We start from the raw sequence: 19,230 nt of genomic DNA, 5'->3' as shown, positions 1-19,230 counted from the left end.
TGGTGGGATCACCCATGAGTAAATCTCTGGCGGCCACACTTTCCTTTGTTGCTGACATCATAGTCTCCTTTTGTTACATGATTGCATTTTCACTTTTTATCTTTGTGATCATGTGTTCTTATTATAATACACTGAAGTTTTTGGAAACAGGCAAGATGTAAATTATTTTAATCTTTTGAAATAGATATAAAATTTCTGTTTTTATGGAGGTATAGTTGATTTACACTGTTGTATTAATTTCTGCTGTACAGCAAAGCAATGCAGTTTTATATACATACACACACTTTCTTTTTTATATTCTTTTCTGTTATGGTTATCATATTCAATATAATTCCCTGTGCTCTGCAGTAGGACCTTGCTGTTTATCTGTCCTATGTATACTGATAATACCTGACATCTGCTAACCTCAGTCCCCTCCTTCAGTCCTCCGCTTGGCAACCACAAGTCTGTCCTTTGTGCCCATGAGTCTCTTTCTCTTTCATAGACAGGTTCATTTATGTCATGCTTTAGATTCTACATATCATTGGTGTCGTGTGGTATTTGTCTTTTTCTGACTTATTTCACGTAGTACGATAATCTCTAGTTGCATCCATGTTGTGGCAAATGGCATTATTCCATCCTTTTTTTAATAGCTGGGTAGTATTCCGTTGTGTGTATTTACCGTGTCTTTATCCATTCATCTGTTAATGAAATCAGATGAAAAATTTCTGATGTGCTCATCATCACCTCTATTCATTAAAATAATTAATATTCTCTTTTTATTTCTAGATTGTGAAAGATGCGTACCAAGAAAAGACAGCCACAGTTTATCCTGAACCCCCAAACAAGGAAGCGTTTGTCCGCTCTCAGATGTATAGCGCTGACTATGACCAGATTCTACCTGATTGTTATCCTTGGCCGAAAGAGGCCCAGAAAATACAGACCAAACTTGACTAGTAGCATAATAGCTGACATTTCTAACTCCATTAATGAGGTCTTGAAGTCTTTCATAATTTTCAAAGATTGAAATCTTTTATAATGATTCATAATATGCTAGATTAAGATAAATTTACTTTAACAATCTAAAAATTTATGGAAGAATATTAATATACTTTAGTGTAATTATCTCATTGAACAATTTGCTTCATTTACTTTCTGGTTATTTATGGTTTCCAGCTTAATTATTTTGCCCAAGTTCTCTTTAAAAGCTATTGTAACTACCACTGAGAAACCCATCAGTTTTATATAGGGGACTAAGGAGACGTCCAAAATTAGTAATAAATTGATATGATCAGTATTAAAATCCGTAATTCTTTTGTTGCTCACTTTATTAAAATTGACTTAAAAGATTAAAATCAATTTAGGCATGGATGAACTTTCACTAAATACAGAAACAACACTTACTTTGTTGCCTAGAGAAAAATAACTCCTCAGGTATTTTTATTCCAATCCTGGATTATATGTGCTCTTTTGATGCAACAGAATTCTAACATTTCTAAGAAAGATCATTGCTGTTTACAATGCCTTGTGCAGCCTTAGATTTTAATATTCTTTCGACATTATTCCATTTCCTTAACACCTTGGTCCTCCATCAGAAATCCCTTTGTAAAAGCACCTTTCTTTCTCCCCAACCAAATGCCCTGTCCTTCAGCTCTGCACATTGCTGCTGGGCCCTTGCAAACCATGGCCCTCTCCTGAGGTTGGTGCCTTCAGCTGAGCACAGCCTGAGAAGTGGGCAGAGCAGAGAGAGTGGGGAGCATCTTGAGAAAGGGCTGCCTGTAGGGTCAACGTCTTCAGACACACATCTCCAGAGTCAAGGCAAGCGGGGTTCCCAACTGAGTAACCTGCCCAAGTGTCCCCTTGAGTAGCTCAGGTAATTAAGAGCTCATTGTGTTACAGCAAACTGACTTCCCTCTGAGTTTGAAGAAAATTTTGTCACCTCTTCCCCAATATCAGAAACCTTCTTTACATCAGATATTAAAGTATTCTAATGACTATCAGTAGTTGCAGTCCAGAAATGAACGTTAATTTCAGGTTTTACTATAGAAATTAATAAACCAATGGAGACAAGTTAAAATTCTTAAGCTCAGGTACAGTAGCATTTACTATTTATTTACAGAATTATATGGAGACTTTTTGTTTTTGAAATAAGACTTTCAAGGAGTACAAGAAAATGTTCAGGATAAACTGGAGTAATAAATGATTTCATTGAAAGTTACATAAGTTGTTATAGTAGAAGGGGTAGGGGTATTTCTGAAGGTAATGGTTAGTCAAGAATTTCCTCAGTATAGTTATTTTGAAAAGATCTGGAATGCCTTTTCTAGTTTTCATTGTTTCTTGTCCAGTTTTCATGTTGTCTTATAGCTCTAACTAAATGTATTTACCTATGCAAACAATTTATTAAAGCACTAGAAAAAGCAAAAGAATAAAATGAGAAAGTAATTGTCTTTTTCTCAAAATACTGTTACGCTCAAAAAAGACAGTGCTGGGTCTTGGCAGTCACATGATAGAGAATTTTTAATTTTAAAAATATTCTAAGCTAATTTCACTTTGAACCTCATTTAATACGTGTGTAGTCATTTAATACATGTTTGCTGTATAGTGTTATGAGTGAGCTACTTCCTTATCCTCAGAGGAAGATAATGAAGCAAGCATTGGATGAGCAGGTGCCGTGTAGTCTGTATCCCTTATCTTATCTTATCTTATCTTATCTTAGTTATCTGTATCCTGTATCTTATCTTAATGAAGTCCTCACCATTCCCATATGAAGTAGCTACTTCAATGTGCCATGTCCACAGAGCTCATAAGCGAAGGAGGGGAATTCTGAACCCATGTTTACCTTTCTCCATCATCTGTTTTCCATTTGCCAGAGTACAGTCAGAATAGTACTGTCTAATAGGAAAAAAGAAAGTGGGACACATGAGTCATGGTCCTATAAAAAGAAGTGAAGTGAAGTCACTCAGTCATGTCTTTGCAACCCCATGGACTGTAGCCTACCAGGCTTCTCCATTCATGAGATTTTCCAGGCAAGAGTACCAGAGTGGGTTGCCATTTCCTTCTCCAATAAAAAGAAGAAACAGGTAGAATTCGTGTTCATGTATTTTATTGAAACCAATATATCCAGAATATTATGAAAAGAATTGAGACATTGTTACACTTTTTTTTACATTTCATTTTTATTTCTATTATTTATTTATTGTGCCGAGTTGGTTGCAGGACTCAGAATCTTCGATCTTCATTGAGGGATGCAAGGTCTTTTCATTGTGGGTGGGGTGTTTTTAGTTGCAGCAGGTGGGATCTAGCTCCCTGACCAGGGATGGAACCTGGACCGCCTGCATTGGAAGCGCAGTCTTAGCCACTGGACCACCAGGGAAGTCCCCATTTTTGCATTATTTTGTTCACAGTAAGGCTCCAACATCCAGGTATATACATCAGAGTCATGAGAAACATATAGAACAGAAACAAGAGAACAGCTCACAGACAGACGCCCTGAATATACTAGTTATAAAAGTAGCACAAAAATCAATACATAAAGAATGATGTTCGGTAACCGGATTGGGATAGCCGACCAACTACATGGAGACAATGGAAACTGGAACCCTGCCTCACCCTATATGAAAAGGAAGACTTCAGATGGATGGAAGACCTAAATACAAATGGTAAAAAATGTAAGGTAATAAAAATTGATGTAGCAATGTATCTTTGGTACCCTTCCCCCACTCCTACCTACCTCCCACCGGCCAAACACAAACATGAAGTGAAAATGGATGGATTGCATTATCTAAGGATAGGAAGGTTTTGGCTGATAAGTGGGTGCTGCCATTTAACAGTATAAAGTGAAGAAATCTAAGACTGTGGAATAGGTTGATTGCTTTTACAGAGATGGACTCATAAACAGAAAATTTAGGCTCAGGGGCTTAAATTCTCAGTTCTAGTCACTGTATAAACTCTAGAAAAAATGCCTCTTTTTTTTTAATTAACTTATTTTTATTGAAGGATAATTGCTTTACAGAATTTTGCTGTTTTCTGTCAAACCTCAACATGAATCAGCCATAGGTATACATATATCCCCTCCCTTTTGAAACTCCATCCCATCTCCTTGCCCATCCCACCCCTCTAGGTTGATACAGAGCCCCTCTTACTCGCTATAAGACTGAAATAACGGAAACCCAAAATCATAGGTCATCCTGCTGGTTGCCAAATTTTAACAGGAGTTGCATTCACAGCCTCACCAGGACTCTTATGTGAAACTAAAGAGTATTGACCAGGACATGGGAGGATGTTGATTTGGACTGGGGATCTCTGGGTAGGGGGATTTGGAGGACTTGTAATACCCTAAGCCAGGTTTGAGTTCTGACCATCCTGTGTCCCAGGAGACCCCTCACTCGCAGGCAACCCAGGACAGTTGGCAAGTCCTTCCTTGCTCATCAACATGGGAGCTCTTCCTGCCTACAGAGGTTGTAAATGCCTTGTGTGAAGAGCCTGTAACAACCTCACTCCATCTCCTCTTCCTCCTCCCAGGTGACGTCTCATGATCCCCATAGGCATCATTGAGAGACCAGCATGGAGAGGAGCTGTGGTGGATGCAATTAAAAAGGCAAACCCAGGAGGAGAAGACTCACACCAAAAAAGTCTAGACATTGCTCGTTTATATTGGCAAAATCTCAGGGAAATATATGGAACTCTGAAAATGTTCTGAGGATGGAACAGTGTCACCTGGGATTGGGCAGACTTTAGGGAGGGCTTCCCAGGTGGCTCAGTGGCAAAGAACCAGCCTGTCAATGCAGGAGCCACGGGAGACGTGGGTTCGATCCCTGGGTCGGGAAGATTCCCCGGAGGAGGAAATGGCAACCCCCAGTGCCCTTGCCTGGGGAATCCCATGGACAGGGGAGCCTGGCGGGCTGCAGTCCACAGGGTCACAAAGAGTCGGACACGACTGAGTGACAGCACATCCGCACAGAGACTTGATAAATGGGGGGTGCGCCTACTGCAGATCCTGGGTTTCATGTGCTGCCTTGAGCAGCTGAAAATGACTGCTTGTTGGTTTAGTTAGTTGGCTGAAACGTAGACTTGACGATGCATATTAATGAAACAGAACAGGAACATTCCTTGAAATAATATACAGGGATTCAAAGATTTACAAAGATGGGATTATAGGAGTAGATTTGCAGTGGACAATCTGACCATTTCAACCCTAATGATCCCCTAAGTCTCCCAAGAAGACCTATTGGTGACCCTCCTTTCACTGAAGTCTTGAGATATAGACTGATGAAGGGATTAGTAGCCTCAATGAAAGCATTTTTAAAAATCAAGGTAGAATTACTATATAACATTAGTTTCAGGTTTACAAGGTAATGTGATATTTGTATATATTGCAAGATGGTCACCACAATAAATCACCATAGCTAGTTACAAACTTTTTTCCTTGTGATAAGAACTTTTAAGATTCTATTAGCATCTTTCAAATATACAATACAATATTATTGACTATAGTCACTATGTGCTGTGCTAAGTTGCTTCAGTCATGTCCAAATCTTTGCTACCTCGTGGACTATAGCCCACCAGGCTCCTAGGTCCATGGGATTTTCTAGACAAGAATATTGGAGTGGGTTGCCATACCCTCCTCCAGGGGTCTTCCTGACTCAGGGATCGAACCCACATCTCTTAAATCTTCTGCATTGGCAGGTGGGTTCTTTACCAATAATGTTATTAAATTCCCATGACTTATTTCATTACGGATCATTCATACTTTTTGACCCCCTTCACCCATTTTGCCCACTCCATCCCCTGTCTCTGGCAATGACCAACCTGTTCTTCGTATTTGTGAGCTTGTCTTATTGTTTGAATTCCATATATAAGTGAGATCACAGGATATTTATCTTTCTCTAACTGACTTATATCACTTAGTATCATGCTCCTGAGGTCCATCCTGTTGTTGCAAATGGTAAGATTTTGTTCTTTTTTTGGGGGGGGGGGTGTGTTTTATCCGTTAGATACTTAACATATCTTGGTTGTAGTGCATATTACTGCAGTAGGGAAGCAAACTAGTCTTTATTTTCCTCAAATACTGAGAAACGGGATTGCTGGATCTTTTGCTGGTTCTACTTTTAATGACCTTAGGAACCCGTGTACTTTTTCCATAGTGATTGTACCAGTTTACATTCCCCTTAGCAGTGCACAAAGGTTCCCTTTTCTGCACATTCTCACCAACATTTTTTATTTCTTGTCTTTTTGATGATAGCTGTTCTAACGTGTTATCTCATTGTGGTTTTCGCTTGTGTTTCCCTGATGATTAGTGATGCTGAGCATCTTTTCATGTACGTGTTAGCCATCTGTATATCTTCTTTGGAAAACTGTATTCAAAAACTCTGCCCATTTTGAAATCATATTTTATTTTATTTTTTGCTAATGAGTTGAGTTCTTTATATATTTTGAATATTAGCCCCTTATCAGATATGTAATTTGCAAATATTTTCTCACAGTAGGTTGCCTTTACAGTTTGTTGATGGCTTTCTTTGCTTTTAAGAGCTCTTTAGTTTAATATAGTCCCACTTTGTTATTTTTATTTTTGTTGACTATGCTTTTGGTGCCAAACACAAATATCATTGCCAGAATTGATGTTAAAGAGCTTATCACCTGTTTTCTTCTAGTTTATGGACTTTAGGTCTTTCATTCAAGTCTTTAATCCATTGTGAGTTAATTTTTGTGTATAGTATAAGATAGTGGTCTAGTATTTTTTCTTTTGCATCTGACTGTCCAGTTTTCCTAATAGCATCTGTTGGGAAGACTGTCCTTTTGCCATTGTATACTCTTAGCTTCTTTGTCATAAATGATCATATATGTGTGGATTTCTGGCCTCTGTTATTCTGTTCCATTGATCTATGTGCCTGTTTTTACGCCAGTACCACACTGTTTATTTCTTCATCTATTTATAGTCATTTGTCTGCATCAGATCTTAGTTGCAGCACACAGGATCTTCATTGTGTCATGTAGGATATTTTGTTGCTGCACATGGACTCTCTGCTTGTAGCTTGCGAGCTTTGGTAGTTGGGGTATGCGGGTTCTCTAGTTGTGGTTCTCAGGCTCAGAGCACGTGGGCTTCAGTGGTTTTGGCATGTAGGCTGTCTAATTGTGGCACACGGGTTCAGTAGCTGTGGTGCACAGACTTAGTTGCTCTGAGGTACGTGGGATCTTAGTTTCCTGATCAAGGATCAAACCTGCGTCCCCTGCATTGCAGTGTGGATGCTTAGCTCCTGGACCCCCAGGGAATTCCCCACACTGTTTTGATCACTGTAGCTTTGTAGTATACTTTGAAATCAGGGAGTGTGATGTCTCCAGTTTTGTTCTCTCAGGAGTGCTTTGGTTATTCAGTCTTTTATCATGCTCTACAAATTTGAGGATTGTTTGCTCTATATCTCTGAAAAATGTCATTGTAATTTTGATAGGAATTGATTCTGTAGATTGCTTTAAGTAATATGGACATTTTAATAATTTTTTTTCCTAATGAACATATAATATCTTTACACTTATTTATGTCATCTTCAGTTTCTTTCATCAGTGTCTTATAGTTTTCAGTGTACAGGTCTTTAACTTCATTGGTTAAATTTATTGCTAGGTATTTTATTCTTTTTGGTACAATTACATGTGGGATTGTTTTCTTGATTCTTCTGATAATTCATTATTAGTGTATAGAAATACAACAGAATTTGTGTATTGATTTTGTACCCTGAAACTTTCTTTATTCTAAAATTATTTTGTAGGGTCTCTAGGGTTTTCTATATTTAATATCATGTCATCCGCATATTGGAAAAGGTGATGGCACCCGACTCCAGTACTCTTGCCTGTAAAATCCCATGGATGGAAGAGCCTGGTGGGCTGCAGTCCATGGGGTCACAAAGAGTCAGACACGACTGACCGACTTCACTTTTCACTTTCATGCATTGGAGAAGGAAATGGCAACCCACTCCAGTGTTTTTGCCTGGAGAATCCCAGGGATGGTGGAGTGGGGTCACACGGAGTCGGACATGACTGAAGTGACTTAGCAGCAGCATCTGCATATAGAGACAGTTTTACTTTTTACTTTCCAATTTGGATGTCTTTTATTTCTTTTTCTTGCCTAATTGGAAAGTGAAGTCAAGTGGGCCTCAGAAAGCATCACTATGAACAAAGCTAGTGGAGGTGATGGAATTCCAGTTGAGCTGTTTCAAATCCTGAAAGATGATGCTGTGAAAGTGCTGCATTCAATATGCCAGCAAATTTGGAAAACTCAGCAGTGGCCACAGGACTGGAAAAGGTCAGTTTTCATTCCAATTCCAAAGAAAGGCAATGCCAAAGAATGCTCAAACTACCACACAGTTGCACTCATCTCACATGCTCAAAATTCTCCAAGCCAGGCTTCAGCAATACGTGAACTGTGAACTCCCTGATGTTCAAGCTGGTTTTAGAAAAGGCAGAGGAACCAGAGATCAAATTGCCAACATCCGCTGGATCATGGAAAAAGCAAGAGAGTTCCAGAAAAACATCTATTTCTGCTTTATTGACTATGCCAAAGCCTTTGACTGTGTGGATCACAATAAACAGTGGAAAATTCTGAGAGATGGGAATACCAGACCACCTAACCTGCCTCTTGAGAAATCTGTATGCAGGTCAGGAAGCAACAGTTAGAACTGGACATGGAACAACTTGGTTCCAAATAGGAAAAGGAGTACCTCAAGGCTGTATATTGCCACCCTGCTTATTTAACTTCTATGCAGAGTACATCATGAGAAATGCTAGACTGGAAGAAACACAAGCTGGAATCAAGATTGCCAGGAGAAATATCAATGACCTCAGATATGCAGATGACACCACCCTTATGGCAGAAAGTGAAGAGGAACTAAAAAGCCTCTTGATGAAAGTGAAAGAAGAGAGCGAAAAAGTTGGCTTAAAGCTCAACATTCAGAAACGAAGATCATGGCATCTGGTCCCATCACTTCATGGGAAGTAGATGAGGAAACAGTGGAAACAGTGTCAGACTTTATTTTTGGGGGCTCCAAAATCACTGCAGATGGTGACTGCAGCCATGAAATTAAAAGACACTTACCCCTTGGAAGAAAAGTTATGAGCAACCTAGATATTATATTCAAAAGCAGAGACATGACTTTGCCGACTAAGGTCCATCTAGTCAACGCTATGGTTTTTCCAGTAGTCATGTATGGATGTGAGAGTTGGACTGTGAAGAAGGCTGAGCGCCGAAGAATTGATGCTTTTGAACTGTGGTGTTGGAGAAGACTCTTGAGAGTCCCTTGGACTGCAAGGAGATCCAACCAGTCCATTCTGAAGGAGATCAGCCCTGGGATTTCTTTGGAAGGAATGATGCTAAAGCTGAAACTCCAGTACTTTGGCCACCTCATGAGAAGAGTTGACTCATTGGACAAGACTGTGATGCTGGGAGGCATTGGGGGCAGGAGGAGAAGGGGACGACTGAGGATGAGATAGCTGGATGGCATCACAGACTCGATGGACGTGAGTCTGAGTGAACTCTGGGAGATGGTGATGAACAGGGAGGCCTGGCGTGCTGCGATTCATGGGGTCACAAGGAGTCGGACACGACTGAGCGACTGGACTGAACTGAGGACTTCCAATACTTTGTTGAACAAAAATGACAGGAGTGGGCATCCTTGTCTTGTTACTGATCTTAAAGGAAAAGCTTTCAGATTTTCCCCATTGAGTATAAATGATGTTAGCTGTGGGCTTGTCATATATTCCTTTATTATGTTTAGATATGTTTCCTTGATACCCACTTTGTTGAGAGTTTTTAATAGATATTGAATTTTGTAAAATGCCTTTCCTGCATCTATTTGAAATGATCATTTGATTTTATATCCTTCATTTGGTAATATGACTGTATCACATTGATTGACATTCTGATGTTGAACCATCCTTGCATCCCTGGAATAAATCCTGGTTGATCATTGTATATGATCCTTTTAATGCTTTGTTGAATCTAATTTGCTAATATTTTATTGAGATGAAAAGCATTTTAATGACTCTTCTCTATAAGCTGGGAATTGCTGTAGTTAAAATGAGCTGTTTATTTCAATAGAGACATCAGAATCTTGAGGCTACTAGATGCTTAAAAGCAGCACTTCGCAGCAAATAACAAGTGGGGACAAAGTGTACTAATCAGGACAGTGAAATAAGAATAGTTTGGCCTACAGAAATCTTTGGTGGTCGCCAGTAAATCACAGGCTCCCAGAGCCAGAAACGATGCTGAAGAAATTGAACAACTACGACAGAACAGGTCTTGATCTAGAAAAACGGGTGCTGGTGTATACAAGTGATACAGCTACAGTAATGCATATCAACTGAACATCAAGTTGTGTGCTAAGTTGCCTCAGTTGTGCCTGACTCTTTGGCGACGCTATGGACTTAGCCCTCCAGGCTCCTTTGTCCATGGATTTTCCAGGCAAGAATACTGGAGTGGGTTGCCATGGCCTCCTCCAGGGGATCTTTCCAACCCAGGGATTGAACCCACAGGTTCTTTACCACTAGTGTCACCTGTGAAGCCAGTTGAATATTAAATTGGCTTTGGCCAAAAAATGGGGGCAGCCCACATAAGCAATATGTATAACAACAACAGCAGAAAAGCCGGATCAGAGCCACCAAGACAGTGTCAAGGCCCTCACTAAACTTACATGCACAGACATGAATGAAACACCTCTACAGTGAAGAACTCTGTAATCTCATAAATATGTTTCCAAAATCTACTTTTGAGGCTCCATTTACTAGGATAACAATGCATTGCAGAAAGACAGATGTGATTAGTCACTTCAGTCACGTCCAACTCTCTGTGACCCCATGAACTGTAGCCCCCCAGGCTTCCCAGTCTATGGGATTTTTGCGGCAAGAATACTGGAGTGGGTTGCCATTTCCTTCTCCAGGAGATCTTCCCAAACCAGGGATCAAACCCGTGTCTCCTCCATCTCCCACACTGCAGGTGGATTCTTTAGCACTGAGCCCCCAGGGAAGCCCTAACCATTAGGCATTTTGGAAATCATCTGGAACAGCTCTGAAACCAGGATGGTTGGTCTATGGGATAAAGCACATGCTATATGAATGAACCCGTTATCTAGTTATTGTCATAGTGAAGAGTTAGAATTGATTTCTTCATCATCTGAGGCAACAACCCCACACTGGATCCATGATGCATCAGCTCAGTTCAGTTCAGTTGCTCAGTTGTGTCTGACTCTTTATGGTCCCATGGACTGCAGCACGCCAGGCCTCCCTGTCCATCACCAACTCCCGGAGTTCACTCAAACTCATGTCCATTGACTCAGTGATGCCATCTAGCCATCTCATCCTCTGTCCTCCCCTTCTCCTCCTGCCTTCCATCTTTCCATGATGCATAGAATAAGAGTTATTCTGGCTGGAGTACCGAATGATTCACCAAGATAAATCCTACTATCAAAAGCTGTAAAAGAAACATGGGTGTGATTCTTATCATGTCCGGACTTAAATGATCTTTGGCACATGCAAGAGACAGATAGGGCTTTAAGAATGACAGCATTGTGTTCATTCATCAGATTGTAATTCTAACTGTAGCTGTTGTCAAACTGGTTCTCTTTCTTGGAGCAAATCAGTAGGTAGGTATTAATTTGGCCAGCACATTTTTTGTCTTTATTCCAGTAAGGAGAGGACACCTGTAGCAGCAGTTTATGATAACATTAAAGATTGTCTTAACTTTCCTTTAACTTTCTGTGTGCCATTATATAATTCTTGATACTAGACCTTGATCATCTCACTATCACACAGGTCATCATGCTGGACTAACACATTGATGATATATGCTCATAAGACCTGGAGCACAGGTGTCATGAGCTTCTCTGGATACCTGCTACGATACATCTGGCTGGACAGTGGAAGATAAATCCCATGAAAGCACAAGAGCCTGCCACCTCAGCCAGCTTTGTGGTGGTCCAGTTTCCTGGTGTATGTTGGAATATTCCGGCCATAGTGAAGAGAAAATCGTGTGCTCTATTTCACCTACAACTGAGGACCCTCAGTGTTTGGTGGCTTTCTTTGAATTTTATGTGCAGTGCTGCAGCCCATTTATGGGTTGATCCAAATGCTTCTAGATTTAACTGGGCTCAGAAAAAAAAGGCCTCTCCAGCTGAATCAGGTTGCAGTGAAACATGGTTCTACCGTGTGGACCCTATGAGGGAGATCCCAATGGGCTGAGAATTTTGAGCAAATCAGGATTTTATATAAAATCAGGATTTTTGAGCAAACCACACTCCCTTCAGAAAATACCTATTCTTTCAACTCAGTACTGGGCCACTTGAAGTAAAAGAAAGAAAACTGTCCTGCTCAAGAGTGTTATATGAAGGCCTCAGATAGGCTCCTGCAAAGCCGCCTCAAGTTCTCAGGATAGCTTGTAAGCAGTCATACAGAAACTCAAGTTCACAGGCAACATATTTCTGCTTTAATATAGCAGTGTTTTTGAAGTCCTTGTGTTGTGTCAGCTCATCAGACCCATTCTTCCATTATGTGAGTATCCTCTGTCCTTAGCCTAACAAAATAGACCAAGGAATGAAAAGCAGAGAACATACTTGAAAAACTGATTTAATTTCGTAAGCTTTAAAAAGACACAAGCATGTATAATGAGCATTCTTTCCAAATGAACATTTTAAACATGTATGTATACAGCATCAGGATTTCTGATACTGTATACAAGCAACAGAGGCTAATTCTGACTCCAGAAAAAAAAGGAGGCAGATGTTAGGTGTTAATAGGTCACAGGTTTTGGTCAACTGAGCATTCCATAGGCCAGGAAGGAGGGTGGCATTAGGGATTCTAGCAGCAAGAGTTCAAAACCATCTCTCTAGGAGACTGCCAGCTGGATTCCAGTCACTCCTCCCAGAAAAGGGGAGCTTCCTCATGGACATGAACTTGGGCAAACTCTGGGGGATGGTAAGGGACAGGGATCCCCGCATGCTGCAGTCCATGGAGTTGTGAAGAGTTGGACATGACTCGGTGACTGAACAATATGTGCTTCTGATAGGGGAAAAAAAAAAACCAACAAAACATTGCCACATGCTTCTATTTGACATGTCAAAGTAGGTCCTGAAAAACTATCATCAGAAATAGCTCCAGGAGCAGTAAAGTGTTCAAAAACCAGAATTTATTCCCTTCATTTATGTAAGATTTTTGTTTCATATTCTTTAAACTTACCTTTCTGTGACTACTTTAGCTCATTTAATCACAGAAAACACTCTCTGAGTGGCTTAGGCACATATTAGATGAATGGCACCTATTGCTGTCTCAGTTAACAGTTAACATCTGTTTAGGGCCTGAACCCTGTCAACACTGATTATGCTGCTTGATGGCTCTGGAGAGACGACGTGGGAAGCGGACTCCTATGTGTGGTGTTCTCAGTCCTGGTAAAGACAGGAATGAGTCTCTGGCAATGTCAGTCCTACTTCTTCCCTTCGTGCACAGGGAAAATGAGTCCCAGCCACGTGCAAAGCCATGATTAAAACACCAATGGGCGAGCTGGATGAGTAGGCAAGGCAGGCCCACGACAAGAGTCTTGCTGCGAGCGTCTGAGTTGCGCCCTGAAAGGAAACTCTGATGAGCTGAGTAGAGCTCAGGCAGGACAGCGTGGACCCCATCCCCAGGCCTCATGGTCAGGAGAGTCAGCTTAGTGCAGGGTCTGCTCTCTGTCACATCCTGGCTCTGCCCAAGGACACGTGTCTACATCCTAGACACAGAGGAAAACCAGACACCGGAATGGACTGTTTGATCAAAGATTCTATACACGCCGCCAGCACACGCAGCAATTTTGGCATCTAACAGCATCCCGAGATGGGGAGTGAGGCATTCCGTCCATGTCACTGAATCTCAGCCCCCAACTCGGGGGACTGAGGGGGTATCCTTATAGTGGATACATCCTTAGGGGACCAGGGTATCAGTGGAGTGCCTGTGACCCAGCAGGAGAATGGAATGCTCCCTGGGAAAGGGCAGTAGTAAAGAAGAGACCAAGGCCAGGCAACCAGAGAAAGGAGCTCGGGAATGTCCTTCACCACAGGTGAGACTCCCAGAAATTGCTGGCCAGGGGGAGATGAATGTAATAAAAAGGTTCGGTAAGAGCTGCTTAAACAGGGGCTATTATCATTAAAATAAACTCATTTTAACGAAGGCTGGTGAAGACTGTGGAGCTTGAAATTTTCAGAAGAGACGGTGGTGACACCACTTTTGTCCTCTGGGTCCTTCCCAATGCCCTTGCCCCACAGATCGGTGCAAACTGGCATCTGGGGGACACTGTGTGGGCAAGAAACCATATTTGGTTCTGTGGAGACGAACCCAACAAGAATACTGGTGCATGATCCTTAGTATTATGAATCAATCGACGTAAACAACCCAGGGCACAGTGTCACCACAGTTAGTTAGCATTTGGTTTTACTAAAAGGAAAAACCCCACATAGAAGAGTTTAAGTTAAAGTAAGAAACGTGTAAACACGTGTTCTCTCTTAGTTCCTATTTTCAACTTGACTGAGAAAAATGTGTGGCGTCCCCTGCCTGCTAGTGACAGGAAAAGGAGAAATGTTAATATTTATGAGTTCATAGCTACAGTTTGACCACTGCCGTTCAGCTGGGCTTTGAAAACTCTTTTTTAATCAAGTTAGCTTCACTGGTTAGACTGACTGGTTTTTATTAGTGTACCATGAAATAGTTTTCAATTAACACAAGAACATAGAGGTAACATCGCCATCACACTGTTATAAAGTTAAAAGGCTTATGTGTTTGTTTCAATACCAGGGAAAAATACTGGAGCTAGGTTTCCCCACCAACGATGCTAACCAGCTACTAGTCCTTTAATTTTGCTCTTATTAATAGAAATATACCTTAGTGAGCTTAGTTATGTAGCCCTCTTCATAGAGGCCTCTTCATAAGCTTCCTAGGAGTCAGAACTTTTGCTTTCAATACCAAATAATATCTGGAAAACATGCTCACTTTTGTGTTTTTTGAGAAACTCCAAGAATTGGCCCAGATTCATGTGGTAGTCATTCCTCAAGCCGTAGTCTCCGTGGGCCTCAAGGAGTAATTCTTCAAAAGACTGGAAAAGGCGCAGGTCTCGGCCATCTCCTTCTGTTCCGATGCTCTCCGCATGCTTACAGGAGATGTGTTTCCAGCTGGGGTACCTGATTGTGTGCCAGAATTCCTCGCAGTGCTCTTTGAAGCCCTCCACGCAGATTATCCCTGGCTTCCCTGTCATGCAAAATCCTGTCACCTCCAACCTTTTCCCGACCTCCAGGATCTTTTTCCGGAGGTCCTGCTGATATATATGGTGACTGTAGATCCACATTCGCAGGAAGGTGTTCTTGACTGGCTTTGCTTGTGTCGACGGTTCGTCCACGGGCTTTCTGTTCAGGAAGTAGGAGGCACTGTTGTCTTGTAACCACTGGATGGCCGCACACACACACAGCTCCCCTGGATCAAAAGTCCCGATGTAGGAAGTGAGGCCTTTGTTGAGAAGCAGCTGCTGCTGTCTGTCAAGTGCTGGTGACCGTGCAAACATCTGCAGTGCCACATAGGGGTAGCTGTGAGGCATGGTTACTTGCAAGTCAATTTTCACCTTAAAATGAAAAGCAAATATATTTAAGTACCGTGAAATCACATAAGCTAGTTTATCAATGGCCACTGCATGATTCTGATCAACAGTTACTGCTTCTGTTACGTGTCAGCTGTGTGCCAGACACTGCACAACGTCACAAACACAATTTTACACACAGACACAAACTCCTTCCAATGATGCATTCATTCCTTCCAATATTCATCAAACACCGAGCACGTGTCAGGTACCCTATGCTGAAACAATTGTTTCAAGATATTTCTTCTTCACAAGAAGCTAGACATTAGTTCTGTCCTTCATGAAGTCTGGAGCCTAGTGAAGGGGGCAGACATTAAACAAATCAATACACGCAGCAAGTATTTCATTGCAAAGGCGAGAAGCATGGCCATGGAAGAGGAGGGGGATCCACTGAAATGTGTCACCAGAGGGGCTACCTGAGGTCTGGGGAGCCAGGGAGTCTCCCCTGAAGGAATGGTGACCCAAGGCTGAGTAAGTAAATAACAGGGGTTCTCAAATGCCTGGACCACTTGTTACATGGGTGATGCTAACACTGCCGGAGATAAACAGATCAGAAAATGAAGGTCAATTCATTTTCAGAATTTAGATTTTCTACCTGTATTTGCTTTCAGGGCCATGGTGCCACCAAAGAAACAGTCATTCACTCCTTAGAAACAGTGTTGCCAAAAAGACAACATTTAGATCTGGGGAAATCATAACGAATGTACAAGATAGTCCATACTACAGTAGCAGGACTCGTTAAACTGGATGAGTGACAGAAAAACGGCACTATAAGACTGCAAGATGTGTTTAATAAAAACACCGGGCATATTGGTTTAAAAGGTGAGCATATGTATGTAAAATTCAAGATCTTTACTGGAGACAACTAACATCCCATATTTTCCTTTCAAACAAGTAAAGGAAATATGCATCTGGAATATTCTCTATCTGCTTCTTGGAGAGGAAGTTCAGGCTCCAAGTGTTTAACCTGGCAACAAGGAAAACAACTCAGGGGACCTACCTTGGGCTCCTCGATCTGCAGGGTGATCACAAATTCGATCTTTGGTGGCAGCGCCTCCCTTATGCCGTCCAAGTATCTCTTTATGTTCGTCAGGGCATTGACATCTTCAAGTTTTACTTCTCCTTGGTTAGGAAACATAGAAAACAGCATTTCCATCTCCAGCAGCTGAAGCTGAAGGCATTCCTTCATTGAAGCCGACATGCTGACTCGAAATCAACCTGCCAGGAAAACTGGAAAGGCCCAGGGACCCTGGGGTTGTCAACGTCGGCGGTGTCCAGGGAAATTTCCCGCAGTTCCCTTTGCGTGGTAGCCGCTCTGCAGGAGCGCTATTACGCACCGAGGGCTATGTGCACAAAGCCGGACACTTACACTCTTCCGCTTTATTTCCTGACCCCCAAATCTAGCATACACACATCCCAAGATGCGTCGTTAAAATTTGGATTCTCTCCCCTCTCCCCCCCGATTCCGATGTGGGTCCAAGTAATCTGGATTTTCAACAAGTGTTCGGAGTTGTCCCGTTGCAGATGGCTGGCAAGCACCACCTGCGGACGCTGCAAGCTTGAATTCTAGGGAGGGCGAGGGGCCCAGCTTCCAAATCCCACCCAGGTGCGGGGCTTGGGCGGCGGTGTCCGTAGCGACCAGAGAGGCCGGCAGTATCGTCGAGGCAAGGCTTAGGATCCCTGGGCTCCGGGGTCTTCTGGGCCCTGCCGCGCTCCACGCCAGCTGCAGCCCCCGCGGCCTCTGTGCCACGCAGCCCTGCCCGGTGGGCTTTTCGCCTCACCCCAGACCGGGACGGCAAATGAGTCCCGATGATTGGATCCACCTGGCTTCCGCCCCCAAGGGTTCTGGCTTAATGAGAGGGGTCTTCCCGGTAAATAAAATGGCGTTTAATGCGAGCTGGCGGGGAGGGGAGGAGCGGCTCGAGAAAGCTTCCCAGAAGAAAACGTTTGGGAGATGAACCTCGAGAGTAGAGAAGGGGGGTGCGGGTAGCCGAGTGGCGCTCGGCTGAGGCCCCGTTTCGGGGCTGGTACCCCTCCCCACTCAGGACCACTCGGAACCCCGGCTTCCCAGGAACGTGGGCCTGCTACCCTCTGAGACCCGAATTTGGAGTCAGGGGCTGCGTTTTTTTTTTTGCCGGTCGCAGCGCTCTGAGGGCCCACGACCCTCAGCCCCAAACCCCGGGCCACCGCGGGGACCTCACCCTTCCGGGTCATTCAAAGGGAAACAGCCCCAAACCCTCTCTCAACCTGGCAACGCGGATCAGCAGCTCCGCAGGCGCGAGCCGCGCGTGACGGGCCCGGAGGGGGGGCGGGGCCCGCAGGCCGCCCCCCGTGCTGATTGGCTGAGGGGCGGGGCAACGAGCCGGAAGCCACGCAGAGCCACGTCTTCGGATTCTCAGCGCCGCAGTCCGTTCCCGGCGCTGCTGCGAGGAAGGTGGTCCGTGCGGTGTGGGTGAGGGGAGTGTCTTGGCGGAGGTGAGCGGGGCCCCGAGGCTTGGCGGCGAGAACGGGACGTTGCGGTGGGCGGGCGTTCGGCCACCCGAGAGGCTAGTGGGCATCTGGCGGACTGAGCTGCGGGCCGCGAGGGACACGCCTACTCGTCCCCGGGCTGGGGAGCGGGCTGGAGGCTCGGGCCCGAGGGTCGAGCTGAGGGAAGGGGTCTCGTCCATCACCTCAGTGCGGGCCTCAAGGCTGGGTGCCTGGAAACGTGGGCAGATTCGGGGGCGAGGAGTTAGGGGAACTAACCAGGTGCTGAAGGTTGAATAGAGGGAAGGGGATCGTTCTAGACTTTTTTGAGTGGTCGCAGTCTTCACTTTCAGTTTTCACTCTCATGCAATGGAGAGGGAAATGGCTACCCACTCCGGTGTTCTTGCCTGGAGAATTCCAGGGACAGAAGAGCCTGGTGCGCTGCCGTCTCTGGGGTCGCACAGAGTCGGACACGACTGAAGCGACTTAGCAGCAGCAGCAGTTTGGACTTGACGATACTTTCAATGAAAACCTTTGCATACTCATCAAAAGTAATTTTAGGACATAAAACCCTTGAAATGACAGAAGCATTTTATCTTGACTTTTTTCTTTTAAAAAAGACTTTTGGACGAAACAGGTTTACGCCCTTATGAATAATTATGGTATATTGCCAGCTGGTCAGTTTTTAATGAAATGTCTTCATGCTTGAAAAATAGATTTGATCACTCTAGGTCAAACTAAATTAGCTTCCTAAATGCCAGTTTTTTCCAGCTGAACAAAAACATTTAACTGTTGTTCATTGAAGTAATGAAGGACAATAAAGAAAAGGAAGTCTAGTGGGCTACAGGCTGACCTTTGACTTTAAAGGTAAAAGGAAGATGTTGCTTGTTTGAGAGCTTAATTTAGAAGGGCGTCAGGATCCTCATGAAAATACAAAAATCCCACCCCATGGTGTATGTGGAGGTCTGGGCAGTCTTGGAGGGGAGGTTTTTCCCCTTTGCTTTTCCTTTGGGGATCAGTCTCTGTAGCCTGGGAGGAATAGCAGAACTTCACAGATTTCCCAGATGTTTTGCATATGCAGCTTAGGTCCACTTGAGAATGTGACTTCAGGCCTCAGTCCATCAGCAGTAAGCTAGACCCAGAATTAAGTTTTC

At 43.3% G+C, this 19,230-nt stretch overlaps 3 protein-coding genes across 3 annotated transcripts in view; 2 read left to right on the top strand and 1 right to left on the bottom strand.

Moving 5' to 3' along the window:
* The window catches only part of ME1 (malic enzyme 1), a 209,496-nt gene extending 207,070 nt beyond the window's left edge, over positions 1–2,426 (top strand). The window contains exon 14 of the mRNA XM_040238953.1: positions 769–2,426. Within this exon, the coding sequence (XP_040094887.1) occupies positions 769–936 (168 nt within the window). The 3' untranslated portion in view covers positions 937–2,426. The remainder of the gene's footprint in view (positions 1–768) is intronic.
* Positions 2,427–14,651: 12,225 nt separating this feature from the next.
* On the bottom strand, positions 14,652–17,905 carry RWDD2A (RWD domain containing 2A). Its single transcript, XM_040238951.1, has 2 exons — positions 16,611–17,905; positions 14,652–15,595 (listed from the first exon to the last, which is right to left on the bottom strand). The coding sequence occupies exons 1-2, from the start codon at positions 16,809–16,811 to the stop codon at positions 14,918–14,920; spliced, it is 879 nt and encodes a 292-aa protein (XP_040094885.1). The 5' UTR covers positions 16,812–17,905; the 3' UTR covers positions 14,652–14,917.
* Positions 17,906–17,946: 41 nt separating this feature from the next.
* PGM3 (phosphoglucomutase 3) overlaps positions 17,947–19,230 on the top strand; it is a 28,387-nt gene continuing 27,103 nt past the window's right edge. Inside the window, exon 1 of the mRNA XM_040238950.1 lies at positions 17,947–18,085. The gene's annotated coding sequence lies outside the window, so the exon portion shown is untranslated. The remainder of the gene's footprint in view (positions 18,086–19,230) is intronic.

This window comes from Oryx dammah, unplaced genomic scaffold, assembly GCF_014754425.2.
Source record: "Oryx dammah isolate SB20612 unplaced genomic scaffold, SCBI_Odam_1.1 HiC_scaffold_4, whole genome shotgun sequence".
NCBI lineage: Eukaryota > Metazoa > Chordata > Mammalia > Artiodactyla > Bovidae > Oryx > Oryx dammah.
The sequence above is the reverse complement of the archived record's forward strand: the minus strand, read 5'-3'. Positions and strand labels throughout refer to the sequence as shown.